Below are 14,826 nucleotides of genomic sequence, written 5' to 3'. Positions count from 1 at the left end.
TGCTCCCACAGGCTACCTCTGAGAGGGGGTCAGGAAGCTCTTTTAGACAGTTATGGGAACAGGGGCCCTGAAAGTAAAAAAAAAAAGAAGTGTCTTTGGGCCTATCCTTGCAGGAAGATCAAAGTAAGATCTGATTTCTTATCTCTCCCAGATCTGTTTTTCCACAAACAATCTGAGCCCCTCCTGGAAGGGAGGTCTTTCCTAGGATTTAAACATTGTGGTTGGTCAAGTTCAGCCCCCAGAATTTGGTATCAGGGCTAGCCTGTGCCTGAGACAGCCCCCCCCCCACCAACCAGCTGTCCCTCTGGTTCACCTGAGCTAGAAGGTAGGGCCCACCAGTTTACAAAGGGAGGGCACGCTCTCTGAGCTTCCTGACCACTTGGAAACCTCCAGCTGCTGGTGACTTTCCCCTGGACTTGGCCCAGCAGGGCCAAACTAAGGAGAGAGCCCCCCCTTAGCCCTTACTCTCCACATAGGCTCTTTACCTCCTCCAGCTCCCCACATGGCAGGAGCTCTGGACTTTTTTTTCCCATCTTTTTCATGTTTTCTCATCTGGGCTCTCAAGCCACGTGGATGTCTTTCCTTGGTTCTGTACTTCCCTAAGTAAATAGAATCATTTAATACTTATCCTTGTCAGTCTTGATTTATTCAATTCCTTGATTAAAAGTAGACACGGACCTAGGCTTTAGGGTCCAAGGACTTTCCCGAACCCGTAGCGCCCTGTTATATATCCAAGCCCGTTGCAGGGGGCCTTGGGAACATCTTACCTTGCACCTCTAGGAGCAGAGTAGAAACAATCGCAGCCCTCGGGTAGATGATGACAGAGAATGGGCGGGAGGTGGGGAGACGGCTCTGTGGGGGCGAGGGCTTTCTGCAGGAGCACGAGAACAGCCCCCAGCACCCATCGAAAGAGCTAGTCATGGCCATGCAGGCCTGTAACCCCAGTGCTGGGGGCCTCCAAGATGAGGGGATGGCAGGCCTCCCTGGTCAGTCAGCCTGTCTAAATGAAACATGGTGAGCTTCAGGCTCAGTGAGACTTGCTCTCGAAGAAACAAGGTGGAAGAGTGGTGGAGACGAGCCGCGGTCTCCGGACATGTGCACACAGGTCTGTGCGCCCGCACATTCACACCCCACGTACTACACACCCAGGGTGGCTCACATTTGTAATCACCTCTGACATTTCTCATTTCTGTGTTGAGAATACTGCGAAGCAGTTAATTGGCAGTCAGAATCATCCCAGCAGAAAGCACTTCCTAAATGTCCCCATCTTGCAACAAGACATTAATGACCCTTATAGAAGCCCCATATTCTTCTGGACTTGGGGAAATGGCCCCAGGGTTCTGAATTTAGCCAGAGAGAGGATGCACTCTCTCCATCTTCAGGGCCATCCTACTCTGCCCTTGGGCTTCCCAGGGGTGGGTTACATGTGGCAGGACTGTGGAGAAAAGGCACAAAGTGTTCGTGGGAAGGCCGGGCCCTCTTGGAGGCCCCCATCCTTCTCTGGAGATGGGAACCACACAGGGTCCCACACTGGTGTTCTAGGCCCGCAGAATGAATGCGAGCTAGTTGATGCTCAGAGACCATCGCTGGTGTACGTTACCGAGCAGCCGCGCACTGTTGTTGACCGACTCTCTCCTTTGCACAGCTGGGACATTTTTCTGCTGACCACGGCTGCCATGAAGCTGCTGCGGGCCTCGTTCTGTAACCCGGCTCACCAGTTCATCCACTTGGGTTTCACGGTCATCTTCTTCCGCTTTGATTACAAAGGCATTTCCGAGAGCTTCCTGCTGGACTTCTTCATAGTGTCCATTGTCTTCAACAAGGCAAGTTCCATGCTGGTTTTCTTCCTTTTAATCATCGAGAGAGGTATTTCTCATGTTGCTTGACTTTTCCTGAGGAGGTCTCTATTCATCCCAGACAGAGAAGGCGCCCAGAGACCAAGAAAGGATTCCATCCCAGTCCAGCTTGGTGAACCAGGGGGTCACTGGGGTTGCTTACAGGAGCTTGGACAACTCTCCAAGAAGCCCACGCCCTGCATGTCTGACTCAAGGGTAGCTTCACCCCTGAAGAGTCCCCAGTCCCAGTCAGCCTTCACCTTCCCCTGTACCCTAACCTTGCCCAGACCTCTTAGAGCTGAGACAGGAGGGACTGGAGACCCTCTGCCCTCCTTCCAGGGACTTTTCACTGCATTCATAGGGCTGATGATGTGCAAAGGCAGTTGAATATCCCAAGCATGGGGCTTCTATCACATCTCCAACCAGCAAGGTATAGAGAGGAAACAAAGGCGGTGGAACTTTCCAGAACTCAGTCTTGCCCCTGTGGTCAGCCTGATTCCTGAGGCTCATGGTGTTGGCACCCCTCTCCTTGTCTTCTCCTACAAGTCCCCCTCACTGTCGTCTCTCTGGACAAGCAGGTTCGATCCTCCCAGAGACGCCGAGCCTGTCTAGTGTCTGCTGGTCTCAGTCTTGCATCCTTCCCAGTAAATCTGGGCTGGGGAGCAGCTTGGGACAAATAGACCGTAAACATTGTATGTACAGAGGTGTTTATAACCCACACATGCAGATTTCCCCCTACAATATAGAGTGTAGATGTGTCCATATAAAATAGAATACGAAAGTGCCCCTGTCCATCCCTCCTGCCTCTGTCGATTGTACCTTGTATTTCACGTGAGATAGATGAGAGTGAGTATTTGAGACTCTTCTGTGCCCTTTGGTAGGCCGCCCCTGCAACAGAAGCTAGGTTTGTCCACAGAGCAACAGAAATGGAAGCGGCTCCTGGCACGTGAACTCCTTAGCAGAACTTCTGCCATACTGTGTGTGCCCATGCTCCTGTGTCCCAGCTGCCATGGTGGCCACCAGCGTCTTCCCAAGATTGACCTTATTAATAAATACCTCCTCTTTTTGGTCAGTAATTTTAAGGGTTTGTTGTTGTTGTTGTTCTTTGAGTTTTATTTTTCAGCTCTTTGGGAATCAATTATGTTAGTCTTTAATTCCTGTTTATTCCTTATCTTTCTACTGGTTTTCTCATTGCATCTTTAAAGTAACAGCAAAACGGAACACACTTGTAGTACACCGAAGAAACCCCACGAGTAATTGTCACAGCCCACCGTGGCCCGCAGGTTTCCTCTCGCCCCTCAGGCTTGTCAGTCCCCCAGTCCTTCCTTATGTCGTCTCCTGTGGTCCTCACTGACTGAGATGCTCCAGTGTCTACAGTTTACTCCTGGTTTCCTGTCTGTAGAGTTCGCTTGATTCTTATTACTTCTCTCACTTCTCTGACTGTTCACAGTGCCGATTTCTAAAGTATATTCTTTGTGTTTAAGTTACTCCACAGCGGTGAGAAATGTTATCCTATACCTTTGAATCAGCACTCATGAAGTTATTATGAACGATGTTAGTACTCGTGGGCTGAGAGATCCTCATCAGATGTGAAATGTGCTGGAAGGGATACAGTTTCTTACAGTGGTGGTCTCAGCATGAAATGTCATCCACAGGATCTTGTGTTTGAATACCTGCTCTTCTGTCTTGGGAGGCTGTGGAATGATGAGGATGTGGTGTCCACTCAGAGAAGTGGGAAAGTAGAGGAAAGGCCTAAGGTTTGTAACCTGGCCCTCTTCCTGTCCTGTCTCTGCCTCCCGGTTCACTGTGATTTGAGCAAGCAGCCGCATGCTCCTGCTGCCCTGCCATGATGGGCTGTGCCCTCAGCCACGAGCCAGGATGAATCTTTCCTCCCTAAGTCATTTGTGTTAGGTTCCTGATCATAGCAATGAGAGCAGGGATAAATGTACCACTTCTGGTGTTACTAATGGGAACATAGTGAGCATTCTTGTTTCTGCACCTTGGGTGCTGGGCCCTGAGAGGCAGTGGTGCTGGTGTCACCAGGGTGTTGAGAGGACTCATTCTTAGAATTTCACAAGAGAATGTATGCAGCTGTAATGCGGCACTTTTATGGTCACCTGTATGTAGAAAAGGAGATAACACACACTGTGTTTTGAAGGACATGAGCTGGCTTCCATAGAGTGTGGTAGGTTAATAGTGTCTTGTGCATGTGAGTGGTTCCGGTGAGCCAAAGGTGTGGCAAAAGGGATGCCGAGGCCCTTAGTACTTCCATGCCCACAGGAGCAATGGCTTGCACTGGCAGCATACAGGCAGCCCTGCTCTCCACCCAGCTGCTACAGATACCTAAGGGAAGTGACCTGGTGGGGAGGTGTGGGAGTTTGAATGAGAATGTATGTCCCCCATAGCCTCAGGGATTAAGGCTCAGCCTCCTACTTAACTCTCCAGCAGCCTGTTGGACGAGGTGTTGCTGGGGACAGATGTTGTAGTCCAGCCCTAAGGTGTGTTCAGAGTGAGTAAGAGCTCTGGCTGTTTGTGCTTCTTGGTGTAGGTTTCTCTCTCTCTCCCTCTCTCCTGTGGATGGTAAGGTGAGCTGGCTTCTTCCCCCACTGAAAGTGTTTCTCCTTGATTCTGTGCCTGTACTAAACCCTGTCCTTCTGGTTGGATCTTTGCCCCAGCAGTAACGGAGGCACTGAGACAGGGTCCCTAGCTGCAAAGGGGGGTATAGGTAACCCTCTTCCCATTCATGAAGGCAGGTTAAAAATTAACATGCAAGAGAAGATCAATACTGGAGGTCTTTCTCTACCATTTCAGCTTATTTTTTCAGACAGGATCTTTCACTGAAACCAGTGCTCACTGGTTAGGTGAGACCAGCTAGCTGATGAGCCCTATCTCTTCCTTCCCAGCACTGAGATTATGGACACATGGTACCATGGCTGGCATTTTATGTGAGTGCTGGAAATTTTAACTCAGGTCCTCAGCTTGTCTTGTGCAGGACCAGGAGGCAGGATGCAGCAGAACACATCTGAGCAAAATCCAGAGTCCATCATGTCTGGCTTCTACATGGGTGCTAAGGATCTGAACTCGGGTCCTCAAGCTTGCACAGCAAGTACTTTCCTGACTAAGCACTCTCCCCAGCCCCTTAATTTGATGTTTCTTTCTTAAAAACAAAACAAAAAGACTCCTTTTCTTAAATATTTCCTAGAGGCTTTCTGGAGACTTCCAGTGTTCAGTTTATAGACAGCACCACTTTGTGGGTTACTCATTGCATAATGTGAGATGTTATGGTTCTGCTATGACCCACCCCTCCATCTGACCCTGTGGGTATCTCTATGAACCTCAACCCTGCCCCCTTTTTTTCTAGGTAGAGAGCTCCTGTTAGCCTGGAAATCCCTTCACAGAAAGACTGTGAGCCGGATTAAGAAATATCTGATGGACATCCGGGAATTGCACAAATATATTCTGTAATTAGTTACTTTTCTCATTGTGGTGATGAAGTACTCGACAGAAACAACTTATGGGAAGAAAAAGGTTTATTTTGTCTCATGGTGTCAGCAGCTTTCAGTCAGTACCTCATGGTGGGGAAGGAATGGAAGAATAGCTTCTGTCCATGGCAGCAGAAGCTTGAGGCAGCTTCAAATGGAGGCAGACAGAAGCAGCGAGATTGGGCTGCAGTCAAAAATAGGGTGTGCCTTTCAAAGGCTTTGCTCCAGCAGCCCACCTCTGCCAGCCTACCTGTAAGTCCCTAAAGTTCCTTAGGCTCAGTACCAATGCCAGCAGCTGGGCACAAACGCATACCCTGTGGGGGACACTCACTCAAACAATGTGTATTGACGCAGTTTGTACTATAAGACTGCTACCCTTAATTCTTTAAGCTTTATGAGGAGAAAGAAGAGGGAGAAGTGATGAGAGATAATCCTGAGTGAGCTCCAAGCACGAGGAGGCCAGGGAAAGGAGCAGATGGCTGCCCACATGCGACCCCCACCCGCCTCCCCAAGTCCTCACACTCCTAGAGAGAATAATCCTGAGTCTTTCCAGTTGGAGAGCTGGAGTAACCCACACTCCAGTCTGTCGTGCCTGGCGCCCTGGACCTGAGGGTGTGGGGCAGTGGACTAGAAGGGCCCGTGACTGCCCCATCCTGAGTCCATGGCTGGAAAGTCAGGCCTCATCTCTCCTCAATCCCTTCTTCCCTCAGCCCTTTCTGCCCTCTCCTCTGCCCCATCAAGTCATTCTTCTCTTGTATGTTAATTTTTATCCTGTGATGTGTGGGTGTGCATTTTCATATGTGCAAGAGTATGTGCGTGGTGCCTGTGTGAATGTGTGTACATGTGTGTTGAGGCCAGTGGTCAACACTGGAGGTCTTTCTCTACCATTTCAGCTTATTCTTTCAGACAGGATCTTTCACTGAACCAGTGCTCACTGGTTAGGTGAGGCCAGCTAGCTGATGAGCCCTATCTCTTCCCTCCCAGCACTGGGATTATGGACACATGGTACCATGGCTGGCATTTTATGTGAGTGCTGGAAATTTGAACTCAGGTCCTCAGGCTTATACAACAAGCATTCTCAAGCCCCTGGCCTTCTCTTCTAAGAACTCATATGATGTTGTGGTAACATTTCTGGTACATCCAGGTCTTTGGGACACAATGAGATGTGGAGTGAGGCCACTTGGTTGCTAGGAAACTTTGGTTGTAACTGAGCCAAAGATGTCAAAGGCCCTTTCACACCCTTTCCCTGGCCCCAGGATCACCCTCGGAAAATGACCACTCTCAGACGTCTTAGAAGCTCTTGTAGAGGGTGTGGACGTCTGGCCTGAGAACATGCTGCTATCCCGTAACGCTGCCAGGGTTTTCAGAACACATTAAGCCTGAAATTCTGCAGGTCCTTGGTTCAACACGTGGGTGGTGCTTTTGCCATTCTGGAAATTAAAATTAGTGGGTGAGGTTGTTTCGTGGTGAGGCTGTGTGAATGATCACAGCAGAGCCAGGATGAGTGGCCACATTACGGGTCACTGCAACTCTGTTCATGTTAGTGGAAACAGTCTCTACATGGCATTTCCTTGTACTTTGTGGGTGCAGGGGCAGAGGATTGGATTCAAATAGAACCACTTTTTTTTTTTCAGAATTCATGCATTCATAAAAGTATATGTTCAAGATACTTTGTTCTAAACACCAGTAGGAGATCAGGAGATGGCTTAGTGGGTAAGAGCGTTTGTGTCCAAGCATGAGGACCGGGCCTGGATACCTATGTAAAAAGCCAGGCGTGGGCGCGCGCACACACACACACACACACACACACACACACACACACAGCTTTCTGGCTGAAGAGTCTAACTGAGAAGCAGTAGGCTCCAGGTTCAGTGAGAGATTGTCTCCGAGAAGTGAGGCAGAAAAGTCGTCGAGGCACTGATGTCCATGACTCAGTGTCCACGAGGTCACCATCCAGGATGGGGGGACTTTGAGTCACCCATGCTCTTATAAGCAACCTCTCACCCTGCTGTGCCAGGAATCCCCAAAACTCAGTGGTTCACCAAAACTGGGTTTTGGTGTAGGTGTGCTTCGGCCTGTCCTTTGTGCCTTCAGGCTTGTACAACAAGCATTCCCAAGCCCCGCCCTTCTCTTTTAAGAGCTCATAGGTTGCTGTGGTAACATTTCTGGTACATCCAGGTCTTTGGGACTCAGTGGGATGAGGAATGAGGCCACTTGGTTGCTAGGAAAATTTGTGTGTAACTGAACCAAAGATGTCAAAGGCCCTTTCGCACCCTTCCCCTGGCCCCAGGATCACCCTCAGAAAATGCTCCCTCTCAGATGTTTTAGAAGCTCCTGTTGGGGGTGTGGACGTCTGCCTGAGAACATGCTGCTATCCCGTGACACTGCCAGGGTTTCCAGAACACATTAAGCATGTGCATCCCCGTGTAACAGAAGGTGTGAACACAAGGTGGGCACAGTGGCATGTCGTATATATACACACAGCGTGCAACTACACGGTGCACATATGTACACACCCCAGCCAAAACATTTATTTTTTCAGTGAGCATCCATTCAGTGCCAGGAGTGATGCCACAGCCCTTTGTATGGGCCAGGCACCCTTGTGAACATTGTGCATGTGTGAACTTGTTGCTGGGGCAGGGGAAGGTGCTCCTTGATCTACAGGTAGAGAAACTGAGGCACAGAAATCAAGTGAATTGCTGATAGTTTTCATGACTGACTTGGGAGGGGAGGACTCAAGCCTGGGCGCTGAAGCTGAGCCCGTATTTCCGGATGCTGCTGGGTGCGTCTGGGGCAGGAGGTTGGCTGGTCAGAGGGTCATCACACTGAAGTATGATGAGCTTCCAGTAGACGCAGTAAAGTGGTCCCCAGCCAAGCCTTCAGGAATGGGGAGCCAGGGTACTGACCTGAGCTGAGGGGAGGGAGAGAGGAGGGGGTCCTCATGAGAGGAAGGCATGTGAGCGCCACAGAGGAAGCTGTGTGAGGGGCACGGAGGAGGGGTTTGGCATATGTGGGGGCTTCATGGGGGCAGGCGAAAGGGGAGGATGTGTTATGAATTGCATCCTGAGCTCCAAGACATGTCACGTGTGCTACAGTCAGGATTCAGCTCCTGTGGTGGCCCAGGGTTGGGAAACAATAGGTGGTGAGATAAGAGTGGCATTTAGGATGCCCCTTTGGGAATTTTTGTCTGAGGTGTGTGTGTGTGTGTGTGTGTGTGTGTGTATGTTTTCAAATGATGCGGTCTTGCTATGCAGACCAGGCTGGCCTGGGACTCTGCATCCTCCAACCTCATCCCTTGGAGTCCTGGTGTTAGAAATACCCACCTCTCTTAATAAAGATACTGAGAGATTCTGAGTAACAAAAGGAGGCCGTTTATCTGAATCTTGCAACATTGACTGCAACCCAGGAAAACATAATGCCGACGGCCGGCCCTCTGCCTGTGCTCAGAAAATAACATATTCCCTGAATGGGCCGGGTCCTTCCTCCCTCTTCTGCCTTGGAGGGTAACTTGGGGCGGTTCCATCTTTGAGGCACTCTAATGTAGGGAGCCCCCACCAGCCCTGAGTCTCTGGTTTGTTTAGCTGACCTTGGCTCTCACCCAGCTTTCTGAAGACATGGAGTTTTTATCTATATCTTGGGGTTTTGATAACTGATATCTGCAGACCCTGGTATACACTGAGTCACTTCACAGCCTGCAAATTTCTACATTGGACAAAGGAATCTGAATTGAAGGGGTTCAGTACCTCTCGTTTGCTAAGCCTGAAAACTTGTCTTATGTGAAGGATTGGGGGTCTGTGTGCATGCGAGAGAGACAGAGAGAGAGAGAGAGAGAGAGAGAGAGAGAGAGAGAGAGAGACCATAATCATGTTCTTGTTTCTTACACTGGAGTGACAGGCACACACCAGTGTCTCTTTGACACCAGGCCCTGGAGAGAGGCATGAAGGGGGAAGTCACATGGGACATGCTCAACAGACAAGTAGCTAGGTGTGTGTCCTTGGCTAGGTCAGGAAACAGAGGACAGGAAGGCATTTGGGGAGGAAAGTTTTAGATGTGTGGAACTGTAGAATGAGCTTTGAAGAGGACCGCAGTTAAAAACCTGAGGATAGGATCTCTTTGCCCGTTGACAATTTCATTTCATTTTTTTATCACTGACAATTTAAAGTTTTCATGAGTCATGCATACATATATGTTTATTGTCATAAAATTGGAAGCACCGTGTCTGGGTCTGTTTTTGATCGTGCTCTTTCTCCTTAGCCCTACTCCTGTCGACCATCCTGTGCAAGCTAAACCTTTGCTGTCCTGAGCACCCACCCACACCTGCACCCACACACACATTTAAAATATCAATAGGGGCTGCCTGGTCATGCCAGTGCATATCCCTTAGTTCCATTTTTACACTAAAACGCATCTTAGGGAACCTTTTCATGGGAACACATGTGATATTATTTTTCCTGCAACCCTCCACACTATTACACAGCATGTGTTGCAATTTGACTTGTCATTTCTCTATTAATAGGCATTGAATCTGTTTTGAAGCTTCTCTGTGGTAATTGGGACTTCTGAGCCCCACACCCCAGGAACCCAAATGGAAGTGGCGTAACGTAAGAGGAGCATTTAACAGCTTGTGTCCTGACGGACTGAGCCAGAGGGCTCGTGGCCGCGTGGCAGGCCTGCCCTCATCTCGGCCTCTCTCCCATCTGCTGGTGCCGTCCTGAGTCACAGGTCTTTTCCCGTCCCCGAGGCCATGACAGCCGTTATGGATTTATGGCATTCTTGTTTGCCAGTGACCCCAGGAGTGGGTCCTGTTCTCCATCCAAAGTCGCAGGAGAGTCCTACTAACACCCTTGCGTCGCGTGTTCCTTGATGAGCCAGATATGATGACCAGAGGGCACAAGTTCTCTCCCGAAGCACACCCGGGGACCGAACCCAACCAGAGAGTCTAGAGGTCATGGTGGGCAGCATGTGGTCACTGCGTCGGATTACAGAGAAGCTGGCACATGTGTTGGGGATTCCTAGAACTGGACATTTTGTTTGCTTTTCCCATTCTTCTTTTCTTACTCATGCCCAAGACCACCGCAGTGCTAGGGGCCTTTCCTTCATTACACCACTGAAGGCTCAACACAGCTGTGACTCCTGCACTGGTTTACGTCATGCTTCGTTGAACTACATTATAGTGACGAGTATAGTGATAGGAACAGTTTTAGAACCAGGCATGAGCCCCCTTTGGACACATTCACCTCAGCAAGTAGTACCAGTCATGTGCAAACGCGTTCAGTGCTGCCCTCTGTTTACGCTGGTTCCTAGGGCTCCACAAGTACAACTTGAAAGTCGGAGGTGTATGGTTTTGGGGTTTGTTTTTGCATGTGTGTGGTGTGTGTGTAGGGGCAGCATAGAGGCCTCATGTTTGTGTGGCAAGCACTTTGCTCACTGAGCCCTCCCCCAGTGACTTAGTGTACCCCTCTTTTTAAAAGAAAGCGTATAGTTCAGCGAGATAAGGAAGAATTATGATATCTCTTTTATTCATGTATTTTACTGTGGTTACCAATGTTTGAATTTTTTTCTGCCATGATTTTTCTTGTGCCTGTAATTATGATGCTTCTCATCCTGAGTCCTCTCAGTCTATTGAATACAGTGAACTTAAAAAAATATTTATTTATTTACTTGAGAAACAGGGAGAGAGAGAGAGACAGACAGATAGACAGAGTGGGCACGCCTTCAGCCGCTGCAAATGAACTCCAGACACTTGCACCACTTTGTGCATCTGGCTTTATGGGGGCCCTGTGGAATCAAACCTGGGTCCTTTGGCTTTGCAGGCAAGCACCTTAACCACTAAGCTATCCCTCCAGCCCACAGTGAATTTTTTGAATACTTTTCCCATCTGGTGCTTTGGGAATGGAATGCTGTGTGCTGTGCTGGGATCGGTCAGTGTGTGGTCCCCAGAACAGCCGCAGCACCTCCATCATGAGGTCGCCTCATCCCAGACCTGCTCTCTGAGAAGCCCTGTAGACATGAAGCGGTGTCCAAGACCTATAGCTTCTCTGGGCTGACACGTGTCAGGGTGTGAAAACTCTAGTGGCTCCCTAATTACTCTCTAGTTACTAATTAGAATACTTAATTACCATTTGAAATCAAAAAATTTTCCCCTCAAACAGTCCAAGGGTGACAAACTTCAACTGCAATTCTCCTTTCCCACCTTAAGTATTGATCTGTCTGGCACTTGCATCAGTATCTTCATGATTATTTTTTTAAATATTTTATTTACTTATTTGAGAGAGAGAGAGGAAGAGGCAGAGAGAAAGAAAGAATGGGTGCACCAGGGCCTCCAGCCACTGCAAACGAACTCCAGATACACGTGCTTCCCTTCTCCATGCTTCTGGCTAACGTGGGTCGTGGGGAATTGAACCAGGGTCCTTAGGCTTCACAAGCAACTGCCTTAACCGCTAAGCCATTTCCCCAGCTCCTCATGATTATTTTTATAATTGATTTATTATTGTGGGGGGCTTACTGGGAATTATGTCCAGACTTCATGTACATTAGGCAAGCACTTTACCACTAACCTGAACTCTAGCCTTATTCTAACACTTAAATGTTTGTTTGTTTTTTTTTTCCTGATCATTAATGACTAATTCATTTCTTCCCTTATGGTGAATTTCTGTCTTACTATTGTGCATTTTCTACTCTTTTTGCACAGGTATGTGAGTGATAAACTCTTTTAGCCTTTGTCTGAAAACTCTGTATTTCACTTCTCATGGAAATGATCCTATAATTTTTATGCAAATTTCTAATAATAAAATATATTTCTTAACAATTAAAGCATTATTCCATTATCCTTGTAGCATAGATCTTTGCTAATAAGAAAACAGTTGTACATCTGTAAGTCCTTTGTAAGCGATCTCTAAGAAAAATCACTTTTCTCCTTGATATTTCCATTCCCATATAAACTCATTATGAGTTCTTTTCATTCATCCTGAGCAGGACGTAATGTACTTTATTTTCAGTACAAGATACTGAACCTAGGCCCTCACTCACGCACAGCAAGCACCCTACCAGTGACCTTCATCACCAGCCCGACCCCCTTTTTAGAGGCAGGATCTCCTAAGTTACCAAGACTGGTCTTGAGTTTGCTGTGTAGAGCAAACAGGCCTTGAGCTTACGTGCTCTGCCTCAGCTTTCTGAGAAGCTGGGGCTACAAGCCTGCCCTGCACCTCACTCTCCTGTGCTTCTTTAACCCAATAGCTCCAGCTCTTCTAGGTCCTGACACGTGTTAGCATCACTCCTCAAATGTGCCACCTCTTGTTTCTCTCTGCTTTAGTTTGCTTGAGACTGAGACTCACAGGGTAGCCCAGGCTGACCAGGAACTCACTTTGTAGCTAATTCTGGCTTCAAACTCTTGGCAATCCTCCTTCCTCGGCCTGCCTCTTGAACTCTGGGGTTATGGTGTGAACCCCCAAGCGCACCATCCATCCCTTTGCCGGAGCTCTAACTGCATATATATTTCCCTCCCCTGCTGCCCGTGTTCCTCAGCCGCCCACGTGTGCCTCTCTTCTCCTCTCAGAGCTGTGTTCTGGGCACTTAACTGACCTGTGCTGCCTAATGAATTCCCAGCATAGAGTGATCACTGAGATACGGACCTGAAATTCACTTTGGTCACCTGCCATATCCATTCCCTAAGCAATTCATTTAACTTACCACAAAGCTCTAGACTGTTTTGTCAGCTGCTACATGAGAGTAGTTATGCTTTAAACCAAAGGTCCCGGTTCAGTTCCCCCATGTTCTGTTGTCAGTTTGTTATTCTACAGCAGAAGCTCTCCCTCTTCCCCAACAGTGAGCCGTGTGTTGAAGATGTCACTAGCGTTATTTTTTTTTTTACCTTCTTGAACAGTGTTTTAATACTCGCCCTCAGGATGGCAGCTCTCCCAGCTCCTGTTCCCATCCTTTAATCCTCTCACGTCAGCTGGGCTCCTGCCTGGCTTGTCTTATCATTCCCATTTCCAAGGAGTGGAGAGCCTTGGACTCGCTGGGTCTTTAGTCCAGCTATTTTCTGCCATGCTTGCCTCTCCAAGCTCATGTACTAACTTTAAGTTCAAATACGGGTGGCCAGTTTGCTATGGATGTACCCGAGGAGCATGTCTTTCTGGGAAGGAAGGAAACTAGCTGGGTCTGACAAGGGCAGAGTGGCTCATGACAGATGCCACCTCAAAGGTGAGTTTGGCTGAAAGAAAAGAGAGCATGGTTGTGGTGGGCTGTCCAGCGGAGTGTGTTTTATGATGGCACCCAGGTATCACAGGCTCAACCCATAGCCAGCTGTATCACTGAAGGGGGCCGTCCCCAGAGTGGAGTAAAGCAGGCAGAAAACCTGACAACAGAAAGTCCTGGGAAGGAGAGGCTGGGGAGATCAGCAGATAAGACACTTGCTGTTTGGGGACTCTGAAACCCACATTTAAAAAGCTGGGCAGTGTAGCAGGCATCCGTAACCCAGTGTACCCGCAGCAAGGTGAGAGGTAGACACAAGAGACTCTCCCAGAAGTTCTCAGGCCAACTTCCCTGTCTGGTGCAGCCGTGAGCAATGAGGGACCCTGCCTCCAAGTGGAAGGTGAGGCCTGACATCTGAGGATGTCCTCTGACCTCCACACACGTGCACATGTAGATGTGTGTGTACACACACACACACACACACACACACCCCACACACACAGGGTACCAACAGGGAAATGTCTGCTGTCCCCTTTATTTGGTGGAATTCTCTTAAGATGGTTGTGAATTTACATATTATTATCTATAGCAGATTCATAACAGTACATGTGTGCTGAAAAGTTAAAAGGTATTTCTGGCCAGGTCTGTGGTCAGTGTTAGAGAAGTTATTTATAGCATACATAAGACCATGGGTTCAATTTCCAGCATTGCAAAACAGCGGGGGGGGGGGGGAGATATTTCCAAAATAAGCCATTTAACATGACAGTGGTGTTTTTCTTTAGGAAACAGCCAGAATCACCCTATTTATGACTTGTTTTTGCTCTTTCCCAAATGATTCTCATTTTGCAAATAATCCTACTTCAGTTACTTGTAAAGTTTATTGCTCATTTTGGTAGAGCTCATGTTTGAAATCTGGCATTAGGGCATTAGGAATGAGCCACCTTTACAACAGGGGCCTCAAAACTGTCAAAGAAGATGTACATTCACAACAAACCTACATGGGGTTTGTGTTTACGGGCTTCAGAGCCACATCCCGTTGCGTGGAAGTGAGGTGGGTCAGAGAAGGGCGCTGGGGCGACCTTACCTTAGAATCTTCTTCAGTGAGCACATTGCGACCTTGTGAGGTGCACAAAATGCTCTCCAGACCCACTTGTCATCAAGCAATATTGACATTTCCTTTTGTGCTCAGAAGTCACCTTTGCTTTTTCTTTTTCTTTTCTTTTTCTTTTTCTTTCTTTCTTTCTTTTATTTTTTCTTGATTTTTCAAGGTAGGGTCTCACTCTGGCTCAGGCTGACCTGGAATTAACTATGTAGTC

At 48.3% G+C, this 14,826-nt stretch overlaps 1 protein-coding gene across 10 annotated transcripts in view; it reads left to right on the top strand.

The window, feature by feature from the left end:
* Pcnx2 (pecanex 2) overlaps positions 1–14,826 on the top strand; it is a 200,038-nt gene that overhangs the window by 110,582 nt on the left and 74,630 nt on the right. For all 10 annotated transcript variants that reach the window (XM_045150737.1, XM_004659700.2, XM_045150741.1 and 7 more), the window contains one exon: positions 1,646–1,823. In XM_045150737.1, coding sequence (XP_045006672.1) covers positions 1,646–1,823 — 178 coding nt within the window. The remainder of the gene's footprint in view (positions 1–1,645; positions 1,824–14,826) is intronic.

This window comes from Jaculus jaculus, chromosome 5 (genome assembly GCF_020740685.1).
Source record: "Jaculus jaculus isolate mJacJac1 chromosome 5, mJacJac1.mat.Y.cur, whole genome shotgun sequence".
Lineage (NCBI taxonomy): Eukaryota > Metazoa > Chordata > Mammalia > Rodentia > Dipodidae > Jaculus > Jaculus jaculus.
Note: the sequence above shows the minus strand (reverse complement) of the source record. Positions and strands in the feature narration are given on the sequence as shown.